This window comes from Delphinapterus leucas, chromosome 20 (genome assembly GCF_059928025.1).
Source record: "Delphinapterus leucas isolate spDelLeu-1000000601 "Yukka" chromosome 20, BTC_Dleu_Yukka2, whole genome shotgun sequence".
NCBI lineage: Eukaryota > Metazoa > Chordata > Mammalia > Artiodactyla > Monodontidae > Delphinapterus > Delphinapterus leucas.
The window spans coordinates 48569840-48590763 of NC_143148.1; the positions used below are offsets into that span (position 1 = coordinate 48569840).

Here is a 20924-nt window from a genome sequence, read left to right on the forward strand (position 1 = left end):
CTGATTGTCACAGCAAATCCTGCTGGCCAAAGTACAGTGGACTCTTGGGACCTGGTCTCCACTCGACAGTCTTGTGACTTCATCCGGTCTGTTCTCTGGTGTCTGGAGAAGGAAACTCCCATAGCTCATCCTGCTGAGCACAGTCAGGGAACCGTGGCTGGGATCCCTCTGCTTTATTTTCCAGACCTCAGCTGGATGTTAGTGACCGTCTTCTCCTCAGGTCTTAGCTCTCCTCCTGCCCCCAGAGAGAGGCTGCCCTTCTGCCTCAGACACGCACATTGAATCATTTCATGTGTGACACATGTTTTAGTAATGTAGAACCCGCCTTACTCGGTAGTATAAGGACTGTCAGAATGTTAAACAAAATGCAGCTAACAAGCCAAAACATATAAAAATGTTAGGGACTCGTGTGAAAGAACCCAGAGATGGGTACTGAAGAACCTAAGGGAGCATAAAACCCCATGAGACATCTGGACCATGGCTACTGACACCAATCGTGGCAGCAGATGAGGAGACGCTCATTCATTCCAAAAAGACACTGTAAGCACCAACAAGGGAGCAGGCACTGTGGGCTCCTGGTGAACAAGATTATACTGTGACAGAGGGCTCCAGCCCTTGGGGCATTTACATATAAGCAGCGCATCCCAGGAGCAGACAGACAACCCAGGCAGAGGATAGGTTCCCCGAAGCTGGAAATGCAGGTATGGGCTGGGCCTGTCCCTGTGAGAAAAATGAGAAGCCATAGGAGGGTCTTAAATAAGAAGTAGCATCCTCTGCTTTGTAAAAAGTGAATGAGCCTGATACTAACGGGGAGGAGAATTTGGGTAGAGCTGCCCAGAAGCAGAAACCCCCTCTCAGGAAGAGACGCCTGAGAGGTGGCGTTCTGCCAATTCATAGCTCCCGTCTGACTGCTTTCAACAGAACTCCTTCAGAGAGTAAGCAGTGTTTCCTCCTGTTACTGACTGTTGGCCATTAGTGAGAAACCATCTTGCAAGGATCCAGGTTCACTTCCTTCCGCCTTCCTAGATCTGTTCCTAGTGTCTTCTGGTGTCTTCCCTATTCCTCCTGCCTCCAGCCTATCCAGACCCCTGAGGATTACCTATGCCCACCTCAGAACTGTGGAATTCCATGCCCTGAAAAACATTTACAGTAGTTCATGCAGGTTGTTTGGGGGTGGAGCTGACATTCGCACTTTTCCTTTGTCTGGTTGATGCTGAAGGTGGGAGGAGGAAGTTATTCTGTGTCCCTGCAGGTCGCTGAGGCCATTACTGAAAGTGAGAAAACTTGGGGCAGCAGGTGGGGCTTGATACCTCTTAGGGAGATGAAGAGACACCAGGGCTGAGCAGAGACTGCCCCCTGAGATACGGGAAGTCCTGTCATGCGGGAAGTATGCACTTGAAGATAGCAGGAGGCCTGTGGGGCTGTGGCCTCAAGATTATTTTGCTCAGAGCAACAGACGGTGTAATGTTGAAAACAAGCCCGGCTTTGTCTGTGATGAGGACCTACGGGCGGGCCTGGCTCTGATCAGCTGATTTGGCTCTTCTGGGTACAAGAGCAGCCTGAGGGGTAGGCACCGGACGGCTGAGCCTGAGTAAGGAAGAGGCAGCTGCGGGTTGCCCTGCTGAGATAAAAACTGTCATCGACGGAGCAGGCCACCTAGAGGAGCGGGTGGAAGAACGTGACCTCAAGGGGGTCAAGCTGGTGGGGATGTCAGTATGGCTCCCCTGTGGCCTCAGGAGGTCAAACAACAACAATAGCAGCTGCCAGCAGACCAGTAGTGGTAGTGGTAATAATAGTGAGACAGGCTGGGACCTGGGACCCTTGGCTGCAGTGCTTACACCTGGACAAACGTCTCCTGGAGCAACAATACAGAGAAATTATCAGGGACTAAAAACCCTGTGCTCGCACAGTTGGGGCAAATCATGGACAACAAGGTACAAAAAGACAAAACCAAACCCAACTGCCACTTCTGAAGAGCTGGGAGCAAAAACAGGGTGTCGGGAGCAAAAGCAGGGTCCTGCGCATGCCCCCTGCACTCACCACCACCAGAGTGGGGGGCAGACCAGCTAAGCCACCCCTCCAGTGTGAGCCCTGGACACACCCCTACCCTCACCTCATATAAAGAACCAGCTCGCCCCCCCCTTTATGGAGCGAGAAGGGGAACCTGTTACTTGTTCTCGCTCCCTCCTGCTGCAGCAGGGGCCCCAGTAAAGCCTTGCCTGAATTTCTTGTCTGGCCCCTATTGATTGGGGAAGGCCAAGAACCCTGTTCTGTATCAGACTTAGTGGCACCCAACGTGGGGCACTTGTCCCACGTTGTTCCAGGGAGAGGATCTGGGCACCTCCAGGACCACCGAATGCAGCTTCCCTGTGGGTGGCAAGTGGCCACCTGAACCTCTTGTGTCAGCATCACCACATTTGCTAAGTCTGCCTTCCTGGCCCCTGGGGGCCTCAGTACCCTCATTCAGGCAACGCTTTCCTCTCCCCTTTGTCCCTTTCCCTCTCCTGAAATCTCTCTACTTCTCCTTTCTCCGTCCTCTCCTACTTCTGTCTTGTGGTTCCGAGAGACTGGATGTTGGGCAGCTACAGCATCACTCCTCCCAGCTTCTGAGACCTGCTCCCTCTGGCCGGCAGTGGCTCACCTTGATGGGTGACAAGCAGAGGTGGGAGAGGCTCGCCTCACACCGTGCCGACACTGGTCCAGCAGGCTCTTCTTGATGGGAGATTTATGAACGATAGAGGTTCAAACCTCATATTGTGTACTGGCTGGAAGTCCTATCGTCCCAGTATTCCCACCTTTATTACTGTCTCTTTCTCTTTTTCAGTCTTTTCTGTTCCTCCTCCCTTTACTTCTCCATTGATCCTTATACCCGCACTCCCGTCCCCTTTATCCTGAAAACGTCTTGTTTGTGTCTTTAAGTTTTTGTCATTGGTGTCTTTGTTTCATGTAGTTTTGTCTGTCCAGCTGCTCCTGCAAGTCTCTGCTGAAATTGTGGGCACGATGGAGCATTTAAGCCTTGAAATACAAATACAGCCCACATTACCTGAGACTCCAGCCTTGGGTTACTTGGTGGGATTTTAAAGAGCAAAAAAGAAAAGAAAGACGCTTGCATTTCTCTCCTCTGCCTTTGCAATGTAGCTATTCTGCCTGGGCTCTCAGGAACTACCTGATCCATCTGTAGTCCCCCAGACTGAGGGAAAAAAGAGAGGCCTTTTTAAATTCAAGCGGGAAAACCATGAGGTCTCTGGTTCTGTCTGTCTTTATGTAAGAACTAACTTGTAAATGAGTTGTATTTAATTGGCTTAACAGAAAGTAAGCACTTAAATACATTCTCAGAAATAATTTTTAAAAAACTCACCAGAATACTTTTCAGGTTCATGGGATCTGGGAAATATTCAATATTGAATTAATATCTGGTACTAAAGCTAGCTTAAGTTTGTGGGTTTAATTAATACAGACCTGTCTTTAGAGTCATCAACATTACGTATAATACTTCTATTGTCCTAGGGTTACCGGAAGTAAGTGCACATTGTTATGAAATTTGCCAACAGGGAAAGTAACCTGCTATGATTAAACTTTTAAGTAAATGTAACTGAGATAAGAGCTTTTTGGTAAACTCTATAGGAATAATTATGTTTTGGAAATGTCCATCTAAAATAGTCCCCCCAAATTTTGGTAACTTGAAACTAAATTAAGTTAAATGATAGGAATTCATTGAATATCCAGGCCAATTCAAATAAGAAAAGGGAAAAACTTAAACTCTACCATAACACTGCCTGGCCTTTAAATAAGTTGGGGGGATGGAGAAAAATGGTCTGAAATGGGTCTCTAAATTATAATACCATCTTGCAATTGGATTTTTACTGTTGCAAGATGGGAAAATGGACTGAGGTTCCCTGTGTTCAAGCCTTCATGATCCTTTACCAAAACCCTGCTCTGTGCAGCTCCTATAATCAAAAGCCTGCGGAATCAGAAAGCACTCCTGACATTTCAGACGATCCCCTTTTAACCTTCCCCAGCTCTCAGGGGGGAACCAAGTCTCCCCTTCTTTTCCGGAACCACCTGCCTCTCCGGAGCCACCTACTTCCCCAGATCCCTCTGACCGGTCCCGAACTCCACCTCCCTGTGTCCCTTTATACCCTCCGTTACCCCAGAAAGAAGAGACTAGTCCCTCTGGGGTAACTTTTAGTGGAACTTCCTATCACCCAGGATCAGGAAAATATGCCCTCTTAGGGAAGCGGCAAACGGTGAAGCGACAATCAGAGTACACGTGCCCTTCTCTTTAACCAATTTAGCCCATTGCAAACAGAGACTGGGCCGATTTTCTGAAGACCCTAGTAAGTTTGCTGGAGGGTTTCAGGCCCTAACTCTGACCTTTGATTTAACTTGGAAGGATGTCCAGATAGTCGTATCCAGCTTGCCAGGGACCAACCCAAACATTTTGGTATGGGTGGGGAGACAGTCCCAAATCAGGAGCCCTGCTGGAATTATAATTCCCAGGATGGAACAGAAACCAGGAAGCAAATGATGCAATGTGTATTAGAAGGGATGAGAAAGTATATCAAAAAGCCAATGAACTATGAAAAGGTTAAAGGAGTGACCCAAGAAGGCAAAGAAAATCCAGCTCTCTTTCAGGGACAGCTTGTGGAGGCTTTTAGAACACTTACTGATACTGATCCATCTACTCCCGAGGGCCAATCCCTACTTGGACAACTTTTTATCAGCCGGTCTGCCCCCGGCAAAAGCTCCAAACGTTACAATTAGGCACGCAAACCCTGATGCCAAACTCCTAGAGGTGGCCTTCGGGGTATTTCATAATTGAGACCAAGCTGAGGAGGAATAGAGAATTTAGTGTGAAAACAGGCAGACCAGGGCTCCTGCTAAACCAATGGCCATGGCTGTCAGCCACGCCTTATGACCTCAGGGCAACCCAAGGGGGCCAAGGAAGTTTAACCATCCACCTGGAGACAAAACCAGCAAGGGGAAATGCTTCAAATGTAAGTCAACCGACCACTGGGCCCAAAACTGCCAAAAAGAGCCCCTGGTCCATGCCCAGTCTGCAAACGAACAGCTCATTGGAAATGGGACTGTCCCCAGTTCCGAAGGGGAAGGGAGGTTCCCGCTCCCGAGATGGCCATGCTAGACGACTGAGGAGGCCCAGGGACTCTGGCAGCTCCCTTTCATGAGACGTCTGTCTCTATCGAGTAGCCCCAGGTGGTCCTTGACATGGCAGGTAAGAAAACCAGTTTTATAATTGATACAGGAGCCACTTACTCTGTCTTGATCTCTCATGCTAGGCCTCTTTCCTCCACAAGCTGTACAGTGACTGGTGTCGATGGAAAGCCTCACACCTGTTATTTTACTGGGCCTCTCACTTGCCAATTTGAACAGCATTTAATTTCACATGTCTTTTAAGTTGTGCCTGAGTGTCCTACCCCACTAGTGGAAAGAGACTTTCTAGGCTCCCTTGGAGCCATATGACGATTAGGAGGCGCTGAGCAGCCCCTTTTCTTGACTCGAAGACAAACCAGCTGGAAGAACAAAGCCCTATTCCCAGCCATATTCTACACAGAGTAAACCCTGCAGTTTGGGACAAAGGAATCCCTAAGAAGGCTATAAACGTCCAACCTGTAAAAATCAGCCTTAAGCCAGAAGTCACTTATCCTCACGAGACAGTATCCCATAAAGTTGAAGCAAGAAAGGGTTTGCAGCCGCTCAGAGATAAATTCCTAAAGCATGGCCTCTTAGTGCCCTGGTCTCTGTGCATTACCCCTTTTTTGCCAGTTGTTTAGCCAAATGGGGAATATCAAATGGTACAAGACCTTACAGCAGTAAATGATGTAGGGATCCCTATACATCCCCTTATGGCTAATCCTTATATTAGCCCAGATTCCTGGAGATGCCAAATGGTTTACTGTCCTTGACCTCAAGGATGGATTCTTTTGCATCACAGCTCATCCCTCATCTCAGTATCTGTGCCTTTGAGTGGACTAACCCCCACTCCGGCCAAATGCAACAATATACCTGGACAGTATTGCCTCAGGGGTTTCAGGACAGCCCACTTGTTTGCCCAGGCCCTAGGAAAAGAACTAAGGGAAATACACCTAAAAGAAGGGACTGTCCTACAGTATGTAGATGACATATTAATACGTAGCTCCACCGTGGAGGCCTCAGATCAGAATACCATTGAAGTCCTTAATTTCCTTGGGGCCCGGGGCTGCAGGATCTCCCAGAAAAAAGCACAAATCTCAAAGCAACAAGTTAGGGCTTCCCTGGTGGCGCAGTGGTTGGGAATCTGCCTGCCAATGCAGGGGACACGGGTTCGAGCCCTGGTCTAGGAAGATCCCACATGCCGCAGAGCAACTAAGCCCGTGAGCCACAACTACTGAGCCTGCACGTCTGGAGCCTGTGCTCTGCAATGGGACAGGCCACGACAGTGAGAGGCCTGCGCACCGCGATGAAGACTGGCCCCCGCTCGCCGCAACTGGAGAAAGCCCTCGCACAGAAACGAAGACCCAACACAGCCAAAAATAAATAAATAAATTTATAATTAAAAAAATAAAGCAAGTTAAATATCTGGGATATATTGGGCTTTCCTGGTGGTGCAAGTGGTTGAGAGTCCGCCTGCCAATGCAGGGGACACGGGTTCGTGCCCCGGTCTGGGAAGGTCCCACATGCCGCGGAGAGGCTGGGCCCGTGAGCCATGGCCGCTGAGCCTGCGCGTCCGAAGCCTGTGCTCCGCTACGGGAGAGGCCACAACAGTGAGAGGCCCACATACCACAAAAAAAAAAAAAAAAAAAAAAATCTGGGATATATTATAAACCCTGGAAGTAGACAGTTGTCTCCAGATAGAAAGCAAGCTATATTAGGCCTCAGTGCCCCAAAGACAAAAAAAAAAAGAACAAAAACTTCATACTTTCTTAGGCATGGCAGGATTTTGCAGAATTTGAATTCCAGGATTCTGACTAATGGCTAAGCCTCTGTATGAAGCCACGAAAGGCCCAGAAACAGAAGCATTACTTTGTGGAACAAGAAAAGGCTTTTAATAATATCAAACAGGCCCAGCTGAAAATCAGGGGACAGCTCTGGGGGTCCTTGTACAGAAGCTAGGAGAAGTTCCTCAGCCTAGGCTATTTTTCCAAACACCTAGATTCCATGGCCCGAGGCTGGCCTGGCTGCCTCCAGGTGGTAACTGCCACTGCTTTATCAGTGGAAGAAGCTGACAAGCTTACCTTTGGACAGCCACTGGAAGTCCAGACCCCTCACCAAGGACAAGGGATTCTGGAGATTAAAGGCCACCATTGGTTAACTGGAGGTTGCCTTACTAAGTACTGGGCTTTACTCCTTGACTCCCCGGAGGTAACCTCAAAACGTGCCACATCCTTATCCCGGCTACCCTGATGCCCACTGAAAGCCCAAAGCTAACACATTCCTGCCTCGAAAACTGTGCCCAGGTTTATGCCTGTAGGCCCGATTTAACAGACCGGGGCCGTAGAAAACCCTGAGGGAGAATGGTTTACTAATGGCAGTAGTTTTGTTAAAGATGGAGTCAGGAGGGCAGATTATGCTATTGTGAGCGCTCATAGTGTTATAGAAGCAAAACCTTTGCTCCCTAACAAGCCCAGAGGGCTGAGCTAATAGCCCTAACTTGAGCCTTAACGTTAGAGAAATAAAACGTATAAATATATACACAGGCTCAAAATACGCCTGCCTTGTTTTACATGCCCATGATATCTGGAAAGAAAGAGGACTTTTAAATGCAAAAAATTCCCCTGTAAAATACGGGGCTGAGATTTTACATCTCACAGAAACGGTTCAAAAACCAAAACAAGGGCTTCCCTGGTGGCGCAGTGGTTGAGAGTCCGCCTGCCGATGCAGGGGACACGGGTTCGTGCCCCGGTCCGGGAAGATCTCACATGCCGCAGAGCGGCTGGGCCCGTGAGCCATGGCCGCTGAGCCTGCGCGTCCAGAGCCTGTGCTCCGCAACGGGAGAGGCCACAACAGTGAGAGGCCCGTCTAGATTCCCTGGCCAAGGTGTTACTTGACAAACAACTGACCCTTGATTATCTACTGGCAGAACAAGGAGGGGTATGTGCAATTGCCAGTACTTCTTGTTGCACATACATCAACACCTCTTCCCAGTTAGAAACCAACGTTCGAGAAAATTCGACAAGCCACCTAGCTTCAGTGGACAATTAATCACCAATCCTTGCTATTCAACATGGGCGGGGAAATTGAAAACTGGTTCTCTAGTTTGTTCTCTTCGATCCCACAGGGTATAAAAAACTTTCTGGCAGGGGGTTTTCATTTTCTCATAATCCTTTTCAGTCATGCTGATTTATGCTATATTTCACCTAGCGCTCCATTGTCTTCGCTACTGTTGTAAACCTGTGACTAAGACTTTTCAGTCCAAGAAGGAGACCAGGGACCACTAGGTCCAGACCTTCCATTCTAAAAATAGAGAATCATGTTAAACTTTAACCCTGAGATTAACAAAAATATACACCCAAGAAGAGTGGCTTCTTGGCAGGGGTGACATCACCTCCCCTGTCTGGTCAACAGTTAAGGAAGCCCTGCCAAAGTTACCCTGGTTCCTTCCCTTTCTAGGCCCTTTAATGGCTACTGGTGTTCTTCTCCTTTTTAGCCCTTGTTTAACCTTTTGGTTAAGTTTGTGTCTTCTAGGCTCCAGCAGTTTGAAGTAAGGCTTGTGATGGTTCAAGAAATTCAACCCATATCAATGCAGAGTGGCCCGGGTCCCTACAGGTGCTTGGAACAGTCAGAGAGGGACTTCTACACCTCTAGGGTAGGCTAGGGTCTGCGGCCCCTGTCCAGCAGGAAGGAGTTTCAGAAGAAGAGATCTTTGGCTCCTTACCCCTTAAGAGTAAGGGTGTAGAGTCTCTCGGGGGGAATGAGACAGGCTGGGACCTGGGACTTTTTGCTGCAGTGCTTACACCTGGACAAATATCTCCTTGAGCAACAAAATACGAAGCAACTATAAGGGACTAAAAATAACTGCATGTGGGCTTCCCTGGTGGCACAGTGGTTGAGAGTCCGCCTGCCGATGCAGGGGACACGGGTTTGTGCCCCGGTCCGGGAAGATCCTACATGCTGCGGAGCGGCTGGGCCCGTGAGCCATGGCTGCTGAGCCTGCGCATCCGGAGCCTGTGCTCCGCAACGGGAGAGGCCACAACAGTGAGAGGACCGCGTACTGCAAAAAGAAAGAAAAAAATAATAATAACTGCATGCATGTGCAGCTGGGGCAAATTATGGACAAAAGATACAAAAAGACAAAAAAGAAAACAAAAAACAACCCAACTGCCACTTCTGAAGAGCTGGGAGCAAAAACAGGGTGTTGGGAGCAAAAGCAGAGTACTGCACATGCCGCCTGCACTCACCACCACCAAACGGGTGGGCAAAACACCTAAGCCACCCCTCCGGCCTGACCCCTGGACACACCCCACCCTCACCCCACATAGAACCAGCTCGCCCCCCATCAGGGAGTGAGCAAGGGAACCTGTTACTAGTTTTCACTGCCCCCTGCTGCAGCAGGGGCCCCAATAAAGCCTTGCCTGAATTTCTTGTCTGGCCTCTAGTCAATTTCTATTGACTAGGGAAGGCTAAGAACCCTGGTTGGTATCAATAATAACAACAGCACTGTTGTTATTGATGATGGTACCAAGGTACTTCCTTGCTTATTCTGCTCTTGAAAGCATACTATCTGCTTCATATGTGTTAACTCGTTCAATAGTCAAATAACCCATGACACAAGTTGTTTATTCTTGTTTATAGAGGAAACTGAGGTTCAGAGAGGCTAAGGAATTTGCTCAAGTTACATGACGTGATACAACACCAAGACTATGAAAAGTTCAGGTATATTGTAATCTAGTGCAACCACTGAAAAAATTATGGAAAGAAGTATATCTAAAAAGCTAACAGATAAATTAAAATGGAACTCTTAAGAACATTTTTAACCCAAAAAGAAGGCAAGAAAGAAGAAAGGAACAAAAAGGGGGGGAGGCACAAACAAAACAAGTAGTATGATGGTAGACCTAAAGTTCAATCATATTAATGAAAGGCAGAAATTGTCTAATGGATTAAAAAAAAGCAAGGCCAAACTATATGTTCTATAAAAATCATGCTTTTAATGTAAAGACAGATGGAAAAGTAAGTGGATGGAAAAAATATTTCACAACTAGTAAACACAAGAAGCTTGGAGGGTACTATTACTATCAGATAAAACAGACTTCAGGACAGAGTATTACTAAAGGGTAATCATAATGGGGTTAATTCGGGGAGACAAACATGTATGTGCCTAGTAACAGAGCTTCCAAATAGACAAAGCAAAAATGGACACATTAAAAAAAAAAATGGACACATTTAAAGAAAGACAATAAAGATGTAGAAAAAAAAAAAAAGACAAGACAAACCCACAAGCATAGTTGAAGATTTTAACATCTTCTCTCAGCAATTGATAGAATTAGACAAAAATTCAATCAAGATATATAAAATATGAACACCACTATTAACCACCTTGATCTCACATTGATAGAACATTTCACCAGGACTTCCCTGGCAGTCCAGTGGTTAACACTCCACACTCCCAGTGTATGGGACATGGGTTTGATCCCTGGTTAGGGAACTAAGATCCCACACACCACACAGCACAGCCAAAAAAACAAAAAAAAATTTTTTTTCACTAATAGCTGTGGAATATACATTCTTTTCAAATGTACATAGCACATTCAACAGAGTAGATGTATGCTGGGCCATACAAGTCTTGTTTAGAAGGATTGAAATCGTACAGAGTGTTGCCTGACCACAATAGAATCAAATTAGAAATCGGTAACAAGATAACTGTAGTATAAGCACCCGACTGCTGAATTTTTTTAAATTGTAATGCAGGTGCCTGGCTTAAGCTTTTGACCACTGAGGCATCCATCTGAAAGACAGGTATCCCAAATAACAGGAGACCCTACCTGTGACCACTGAGTCGATGGGTCACGCCTGGACCATGTGTCCTGACCCAGACAAGTGAAATAGCACCAATGGCACCATGAAAGGGGTAATACAGTGGAGGCGTCGGGTCTCTGTGTCACCACTTGGCTCACCGCTAGGGCTCTTCCTCCCCTGACCCAATGGGATATATCATGGGTCCAATCCCTGGTGCAATGTTGCTAAAAAATTAATAGACCAATATGAACATCCTAAACATCTGGTGCCAGCTTCTGCTAAGAACCCTGCAGAGGTGCACCGGCTCCTTGATAAACTCAGAACCTGCAACAAGCATCCTGTACTGCTGCACACCGGCACGCCAGGCCCTTACGTTCCGCTCCAGAGGCCGAGCAGCTGTTCCCAGAGACCCTGTGAGTACTGCGCTAGGGGAGGCAGACCCCAGCCCAGCGAGGTCTGCTGGGGCACCCTGGAGAGGAGAGCAGCTGCTTACAAAGCGGGCTCACAGGGACGTCATCCACAAACATCCAGCAACAACGCGTAAGATTAAGGTAACAGGAGAGAATCACAAAGTAGAAAGAGAGCAGAAACTATACCTTAACTGAAATTCAAACCTTCCTGAAAGATTTTGGGAGACAGGATCAGGATGGCAGAGGAGTAGGACAGGAAGCTCACCTTCTCCCACAGAAACGTTAAAAATACATCTACAAGTGGAACAGTTCACACAGAACATCTACTGAACACCAACAGAAGACCTCAGACTTCCAAAAGGGCAAGAAAACCTCCACATAACCAGACAAAAGAAAAAGGAGCTGGGATGGGGCCAGCGCCCAAGGGAGGGAGCTGTGAAGGAGGAAAGGTTCCCACCTCCTGGGCAGCTTCCTCACTGCAGGGAGATCAGCCTGGATGGAGGGGGAGCTTTGGAGCCTAGAAGGAGAGTGCAGCAACTGGTTTGCAGAAGGCAAAGTGGAGAATAACCTGCACAGAAGGTCAGCACCACTGCCCTGCGCTCCCCACCCTGAGACCCCCGTCTGTTGGTGCAGGTGGGGGCTGGGTGCTGACGTTTAGGCTTCAGAGGTCAAACCCAGGGAGAGGACTGGGGTTGGCTGCCCAGGGACAGCCTGAAGAGGCTGGACTGTGGCAACTGAGGGTGTACTCAGAAGAAGCCTGGGCCCACCAGAGAGGCAAGGTACCATTACTGGGGGCACATGAGGAGAGGGGCAGGACCACCATAAGAGCTTCTTTCCTGTGAGCCCTCCCACACAACAGGACACTGCCTACAGGAGCTTCGGGAGTGAGTGCAAGTTGATTCCACCATCGTGGGCTGCAGAGGTGGGCACAGGCCACTGCTACAAGACCCCTGATCAGGTACCAAGCACTGCCCCTGCTGTCCCCGGAGTGTGCAGACAGCAGCTGCACATACAAGACCTGTGAGCAGGCAGCAAGGCCTGCCCCCACCATCCTGGGAGTGCGCAAGGGCCGCTGCACCTGCACACCCCATATCAAGAAGATAACAGCCAGCACACACTGAGGAACTAAAAGCAGCCCCTCGATTTCAGAAAAGATGGCAGAGTAGAAGGACTTGAGCTCACCTCCCCTCACGAAAACACTCAAATCACAGCTAACTGCTGAACAACCATCTACAAAAAAGACTGGAACCTACCAAAAAAGATATTTTACATTCAAAGACAAAGAGGAAGCCACAACGAGACAGTAGGAGGGGCACCTTAGCAACATAATCAAATCCCACACCTGCAGGAAGGGTGACCCACAAACTGGAAAATATTTATATCGCAGAGGTTCTCCCACAAGAGTGAGAGTTCTGAGCCCCACAGTAGGCTCCCCAGCCTAAGGTCTGGCATCAGGAGGAGTAACCCCCAGAGCATTTGGCTTTGAAGGCCAGCAGGGCTTGAGTGTAGGAGCTCCACAGGACTAGGGGAAACAGAGACTCCACTCTTAGAGGGAGCACACAAGCTTACACATACACTGGGATCCAGCACAGAAGCCTGGGCTGGACCTACCTAAGAGTCTTGGAGGGTCTCCTGGGGAGGGGGAGGTTGGCTGTGGCTCACAGTGGGGGCAAGGACATTGGTGGCAGAGAGGCCCCAGAGAAAACTGATTGGCGTGAGCTCTTCCAGAGGTCGCCATTTTGGCATCAAGACTTGGCCCTACCCAACAGTCTACAGGCTCCAGTGCTGGAACACCTCTGGCCAAACAACCAGCAGGATAGGAACACAGCCCCACCCATCAGCAGACAGGCTGCCTAAAGCTGTTCTGAGCTCACAGCCACCTCTAAACACACCTCTTGACATGGCCCTGCACATGAGATGGACAAGACCCAGTCCACCCACCAGTGAGCAGGCACCAGTACCTCCCATCAGGAAGCCTGCACAAGCCTCAGGACCAACCTCACCCACCAGGGGGTGGACTCAAGAAACAAGAGGAGCTACAATCCTGCAGTCAGAGGAAAGGAGACCACAAACACAGAAAGTTAGACAAAAGGAGACTGCAGACAAATATATTCCAGACAAAGGAACAAGATAAAAACCCACAAGAACAACTAAATGAAGTGGACATAGGCAACTTACCTGAAAAAGAATTTAGAGTAATGATAGTAAAGATGATGCAAGATCTCAGAAAAAGAATGGAGGCACAAGAAATGTTTAACAAAGAGCTAGAAGATTTAAGGAACACACAAACAGAAGCTAACAGTATAATAACTGGAATGAGAAATACACTAGAAGGAATCAATAGCAGAATAATTGAGGCAGAAGAATGAATAAGTGAGCTGGAAGACAGAATGGTGGAAATCACTGCCATGGAACAGAATAAAGAAAAAAGAACGAAAAGAAATGAGGACAGTCTCAGAGACCTCTGGGACAATATTAAATGCACCAACATTGGCATTATAGGGGTCCCAGAAGGAGAGAGAGACAGAGGGCCTAAGAAAATATTTGAAGAGATTATAGCTGAAAAATTCCCTAACATGAGAAACGAAACATTCACTCGAGTCCAGGAAGTGCAGAGAGTCCCAGGCAGGATAAACCCAAGGAGGAACACATCAAGACACATATGAATCAAACTGACAAAAATTAAAGACAGAGAGAAAATATTAAAGGCAACAAGGAGAAGCAACAAATAACATACAAGGGAATCCCCATAAGGTTATCAGCTGATTTTTCAGCAGAAACTCTGCAGGCCAGAAGGGAGTGGCATGATATATGAAATCATGAAAGGGAAAGGGAAAGTGATGAAAGGGAAAAACCTACAACCAAGAATACTTTACCCAGCAAGGCTCTTGTTCAGATTCGACAGAGAAATCAAAAGCTTTACAGACAGGCAAAAGCTAAGAGAATTCAGCACTACCAGCCCAGCTTTACAACAAATCCTAAAGGAACTTCTCTAGGTCGAAAAGAAAAGCCCACACCTAGAAACCAGAAAATTACAAATGGGAAAGCTCACTGGCAGAGGCAAATATAAAGTAAAGGTAGGAAATCATCCACACTCAAATATGATATTAAAACAAGCAATCATGAAAAGAGGAGAGTACAAATGCAGGATACTGGAGATTAAGAGACCAGCAACTTAAAATAATCTTGTACGTATATAAACTGCTATATAAAAGCTGCACAGGAACCACAAACCAAAAATCTACAATAGATTTCTACAAAAAAGAAAGAGGAATCCAAACACAATACTAAAGATAGACATCAAATCACAAGAGAAGAGAACAAAAGAGGAATGAAAGCAAAAAGACCTTCAAAAACAAATTCAAAACAATTAACAAAATGCCAATAAGAAGATACATATTGATAATTACCTTAAACGTAAATGGATTAAATGCTCCAACCAAAAGACATAGACTGGCTGAATGGATACCAAAACAAGACCTGTATATATGCTGTCTACAAGAGACCCACTTCAGATCTAGGGACACATACAGACTGAAAGTGAGGGGATGGAAAAAAGTATTCCATGCAAATGGAAATCAAAAGAAAGCTGGAGTAGTAATTCTCATATCAGACAAACTAGACTTTAAAATAAAGACTGTCACAAGAGACACAGAAGGACACTACATAATGATCAAGGGATCAATCCAAGAAGAAGATATAACAATTGTAAACATGTATGTACCCAACATAGGAGCTCCTCAGTGTATAAGGCAAATACTAACAACCATAAAAGGAGAAATCAACAGTAACACAGTAATAGTGGGGGACTTTAACACCCCACTTACATCAATGGACAGATCATCCAGACAGAAAATCAACAAGGAAACATAGGCCTTAAATAACACATTAGACCATATGGACTTAATTGATATTTACAGAACATTCCATCCAAAAGCAGCAGAATACACTTTCTTCTCAAGGGCAAATGGAACGTTCTCCAAGATAGATCACATTTTGGGACACAAATCAAGCATTCGTAAATTTAAGAAAATTGAAATAATAGCGAGCACCATTTCCAACCACAATGCTATGAGATTAGAAATCAATTACAGGAAAAAAAAAAACAGTAAAAAACACAAAGACGTGGAGGCGAAACAATGTGTTACTAAACAACCAATGGATCACTGAAGAAATCAAAGAGGAAATCAGAAAATATCTAGAGACAAATGAACGTAAAAACACAATGATCCAAAACCTATAGGATGCAGCAAAAGCAGTTCTAAGAGGGAAGATTATAGCAATACAATCTTACCTCAGGAAACAAGAAAAATCTCACAAAAACAACCTAAACTTACACCTAAATCAACTAGAGAAAGAAGAACAAACAAAACCCAAAGTTACTAGAAGAAAAGAAATCAAAAAGGTCAGAGCAGAAACAAATGAAATAGAGACAAAGAAAATGACAGAAAAGATCAATGAAACTAAAAGCTGGTTCTTTGAAAAGATAAACAAAATTGATAAATCTGTAGTCAGACTCATCAAGATAAAAAGGGAGAGGGCTCAGATCAATAAAATTAGAAATGAAAAAGGAAAACTTACAACGGACACCACAGAAATACAAAGGGTCATAACAGACTACTACAGATAACTATATGCCAATAAAGTGGACAACCTAGAAGAAATGGACAAATTCTTAGAAAGGTACAACCTTCCAACACTGAACCAGGAAGAAATAGAAAATATGAACAGACCAATCACAAGTACTGAAATTGAAATAGTGATTTTAAAACACCCAACAAACAAAAGTCCAGGACCAGATGGCTTCACAGGTGAATTCTATCAAACATTTAGAGAAGAGTTAACATCTATCCTTCTGAAACTCTTCCAAAAAACTGCAGTGAAAGTACACTCCCAAACTCATTCTATGAGGCCACATCACCCTGATACTGAAACCAGACGATACAACAAAAAAAGAAAATTACAGGTCAATATCAATGATGAACATATACACAAAAATCCTCAACAAAATAGTAGCAAACCAAATCCAACAATACACTAAAAGGATAATACACCATGATCAAGTGGGATTTATCCCAAAGATGCAAGAATTCTTCCATATCCACAAATCAATCAGTGTGATACACTAAATTAAAAAATTGAAGAATAAAAACTATATGATGATCTCGAGGTGCAGAAAAAGCTTTTGACAAAATTCAACACCCATTTATGATAAAAACTTTCCAGAAAGTGGGCATAGAGGGAATATACCTCAACATAATAAAGGCCATATGACAAACACACAGCTAACATCATTCTCAATGGTGAAAAACTGAAAGCATTTCCTCTAAGATCAAGAACAAGACAAGATGTCCACTATCACTACTTTTATTCAACATCATTTTGGAAGCCCTAGCCATGGCAATAGGAGAAGAAAAAGAAATAAAAGCAATCCAGGTCTGTTTTTCTGCAGACTTACAAAGAGGTTTATGTGGGCCCACAGTGAGATGGCAGCGGTTTACAGGCCAAGAAACAAAGCCTCAAATGAAACGCCAAGTACTCCTTGGCGTGAGCCCTCCCAGAGTCCGCCATTAGCCCCACCCATCAGCAGTCAAACAGATTAAAGTTTTACTGAGCTCTGCCCACCAGAGCAATAGCCAGCTCTACCCACCACCAGTCCCTCCCATCAGGACACTTACACAAGCCTCTTAGATAGCCTCATCCACCAGAGGGCAGACAGCAGAAGCAAGCAGAACTACAATCCTGCAGCCTGTGGAACAAAAAGCACATTCACAGAAAGACAGACAAGATGAAAAGGCAGAGGGCTATGTACCAGATGAAGGAACAAGATAAAACCCCAGAGAAACAATTAAATGAAGTGAAGATAGGCAACCTTCCAGAAAAAGAATTCAGAGTAATGATAGTGAAGATGATCCAGGACCTCGGAAAAAGAATGGAGGCAAAGTTCGAGAAGATGCAAGAAATGTTTAACAAAGACCTAGAAGAATTAAACAACAAACAAACAGAGATGAATACAATAACTGAAATGAAAACTACACTAGAAGGAATCAATAGCAGAATAACTGAGGCAGAAGAACAGATAAGTGACCTGGAAGACAGAATGGTGGAATCCACTGCTGCGAAACAGAATAAAGAAAAAAGAATGAAAAGAAATGAAGACAGCCTAAGAGACCTCTGGGACAACATTAAACGTAACAGCATTCACATTATAGGAGTCCCAGAAGGAGAAGAGAGAGAGAAAGGACCAGAGAAAATATTTGAAGAGATTATAGTCGAAAACTTCCCTAACATGGGAAAGTAAATAGCCACCCAAGTACAGGAAACACAGAGAGGCCCATACAGGATAAACCCAAGGAGAAACAAGCTGAGACACATAGTAATCAAACTGGCAAAAATTAAAGACAAAGAAAAATTATTGAAAGCAACAAGGGAAAAATGACAAATAACATACAAGGGAACTCCCATAAGGTTAACAGCTGATTTCTCAGCAGAAACTCTACAAGCCAGAAGGGAGTGGCATGATATACGTAAAGTGATGAAAGGGAAGAACCTACAACCAAGATTACTCTACCCGGCAAGGATTTCATTCAGATTAGATTGAGAAATCAAAAGCTTTACAGACAAGCAAAAGCTAAGAGAATTCACCATCACCAAACCAGCTTTACAACAAATGCTAAAGGAACTTCTCTAAGTGGGAAACACAAGAGAAGAAAAGGACCTACAAAAACAAACCCAAAACAATTAAGAAAATAGTCATAGGAATATACATATCGATAATTACCTTCAACGTGAATAGATTAAATGCTCCAACCAAAAGACACAGGCTTGCTGAATGGATACAAAAACAAGACCTATCTATATGCTGTCTACAAGAGACCCACTTCAGACCTAGGGACACATACAGACTGAAAGTGAGGGGATGGAAAAAGATGTTCCATGCAAATGGAAATCAAAACAAAGCTAGAGTAGCAATATTCATATCAGATAAAATAGACTTTAAAATAAAGACTGTTACAAGAGACACAGAAGGACACTACACAATGATCAAGGGATCGATCCAAGAAAAAGATATAACAATTATAAATATATATGCACCCAACATAGGAGCACCTCAATACATAAGGCAACTGCTAACAGCTATGAAAGAGGAAATCAACAGTAACACAATAATAGTGGGGGACTTTAACACCTCACTTACACCAATGGACAGATCATCCAAATTGAAAATAAATAAGGAAACAGAAGCTTTAAATGACACAATACACCAGATATATTTAATTGATATTTATAGGACATTCCACCCAGAACCAGCAGATTACACATTCTTCTCAAGTGCGCATGGAACATTCTCCAGGATAGATTACATCTTGGGTCACAAATCAAGCCACAGTAAATTTAAGAAAACTGAAACCATATCAAGTATCTTTTCTGACCAAAACGCTATGAGATTACAAATGAATTACAGGGAAAAAAACACAAACACATGGAGGCTAAACGTTACTAAATAACCAAGAGATCACTGAAGAAATCAAAGAGGAAATAAAAAAATACCTAGAGACAAATGACAATGAAAACACAATGATCCCAAACTTATGGGATGCAGCAAAAGCAGTTCTAAGAGGGATGTTTATAGCTATACAAGCCTACCTCAAGAAACAAGAAAAATCTCAAATAAACAATCTAACCTTACACCTAAAAGAACTACAGAAAGAAGAACAAACAAAACCAAAGTTAGCAGAAGGAAAGAAATCATAAAAATCAGAGCAGAAATAAATGAAATAGAAACAAAGAAAACAATAGCAAAGATCAATAAAACTAAAAGCTGGTTCTTTGAGAAGATAAACAAAATTGATAAACCATTAGCCAGACTCATCAAGAAAAAGAGGGAGAGGACTCAAATCAATAAAATTAGAAATGAAAAAGGAGAAGTTACAACAGACCCCGCAGAAATACAAAGCATTCTAAAAGACTACTACAAGCAACTCTATGCCAACAAAATGGACAACCTGGAAGAAATGGGCAAACTCTTAGAAAGGTGTAAGCTTCCAAGACTGAACCAGGAAGAAATAGAAGATATGAACAGACCAATCACAAGTAATGAAATTGAAACTGTGATTAAAAATCTTCCAACAAACAAAAGACCAGGATCAGATGGCTTCACAGGTGAATTCTATCAAACATTTAGAGGAGAGCTAACACCTATCCTTTTCAAACTCTTCCAAAAAATGGCAGAGGAAAGAACACTTCCAAACTCATTCTACAAAAGGCCACCATCACCCTGATACCAAAACAAGACAAAGATACGACAAAAAAAGAAAATTACAGACCAATATCACTGATGAATATAGATGCAAAAATCCTCAACAGAATACTAGCAAACAGAATCCAACAACACTTTAAAAGGATCATACATCATGATCAAGTGGGATTTATCCCAGGGATGCAAGGATTCTTCAATATATGCAAATCAATCAATGGGATAAACCATATTAACAAATTGAAGAGTAAAACCATGTGATCATCTCAATAGATGCAGAAAAGCTTTTGACAAAATTCAACACCCATTTATGATAAAAACTCTCCAGAAAGTGGGCATAGAGGGAACCTACCTCAACATAATAAAGGCCATATACGACAAACCCACATCAAACATCATTCTCAATGGTGAAAAACTGAAAGTATTTCCTCTAAGATCAGGAACAAGACAAGGATGTCCACTCTCACCACTATTATTCAACATAGTTTTGGAAGTCCTAGCCACGGCAATCAGAGAAGGAAAAGAAATAAAAGGAATACAAATTGGAAAAGAAGACGTAAAACTGTCACTGTTTGCCGATGACATGATACTATACATAGAAAATCCTAAAGATGCTACCAGAAAATGACTAGAGTTCATCAATGAATCTGATAAAGTTGCAGGATACAAAATGAATACACAGAAGTTTGTTGCATTCCAATACACCACCAACAAAAATCAGAAAAGTTAAGGAAATGATTCCATTTACCATCTCATCAAAAAGAATAAAATACCTAGAAATAAACCTATCTAAGGAGGCAAAAGACCTGTACTCTGAAAACTATAAGATGCTAATGAAAGAAATCAAAGATGACAGAAACAGATGGAGACATAGAACTTGTTCTTGGATTAGAAGAATCAATATTGTCAAATTGACTATATTACACAAAGCAATCTACAGATTCAATGCAATCCCTATCAAATTACCAATGGCATTTTTTACAGAATTAGAACAGAAAATTTTACAATTTGTATGGAAACAAAAGACCCTGAATAGCCAAAGCAATCTTGAGAAAGAAAAACAGAGCTGAAGGAATCAGGCTGCCTGACTTGAGACATTACTACAAAGCTATAGTAATCAAACCAGTATGGTACTGGCACAAAAACAGAAATATAAATCAATGGAACAGGATAGGAACTCCAGAGATAAACCCATGCACCTACGGTCAACTAATCTATGACAAAGGAGGCAAGAATATACAATGGACAAAATACAGGCTCTTCAATAAGTGGCACTGGGAAAGCTGGACAGCTACATGTAAAAGAAT

The 20924-nt window shown here is 44.1% G+C and overlaps 1 protein-coding gene across 5 annotated transcripts in view; it reads right to left on the minus strand.

Annotated features, from left to right (window-relative positions):
• LOC149744701 (uncharacterized) overlaps nt 1–20924 on the minus strand; it is a 105810-nt gene that overhangs the window by 60117 nt on the left and 24769 nt on the right. For 4 of the 5 annotated variants that reach the window (XR_016391022.1, XR_016391021.1, XR_016391023.1 and 1 more), the window contains exon 2: nt 1–102. Coding sequence is in view for 2 of the 5 variants with exons in the window: in XM_089903314.1 (XP_089759440.1) it covers nt 1–83 (83 nt within the window). In the remaining 3 variants the exon portion in view is untranslated. The other variant, XM_089903313.1, reaches the window with a different exon arrangement.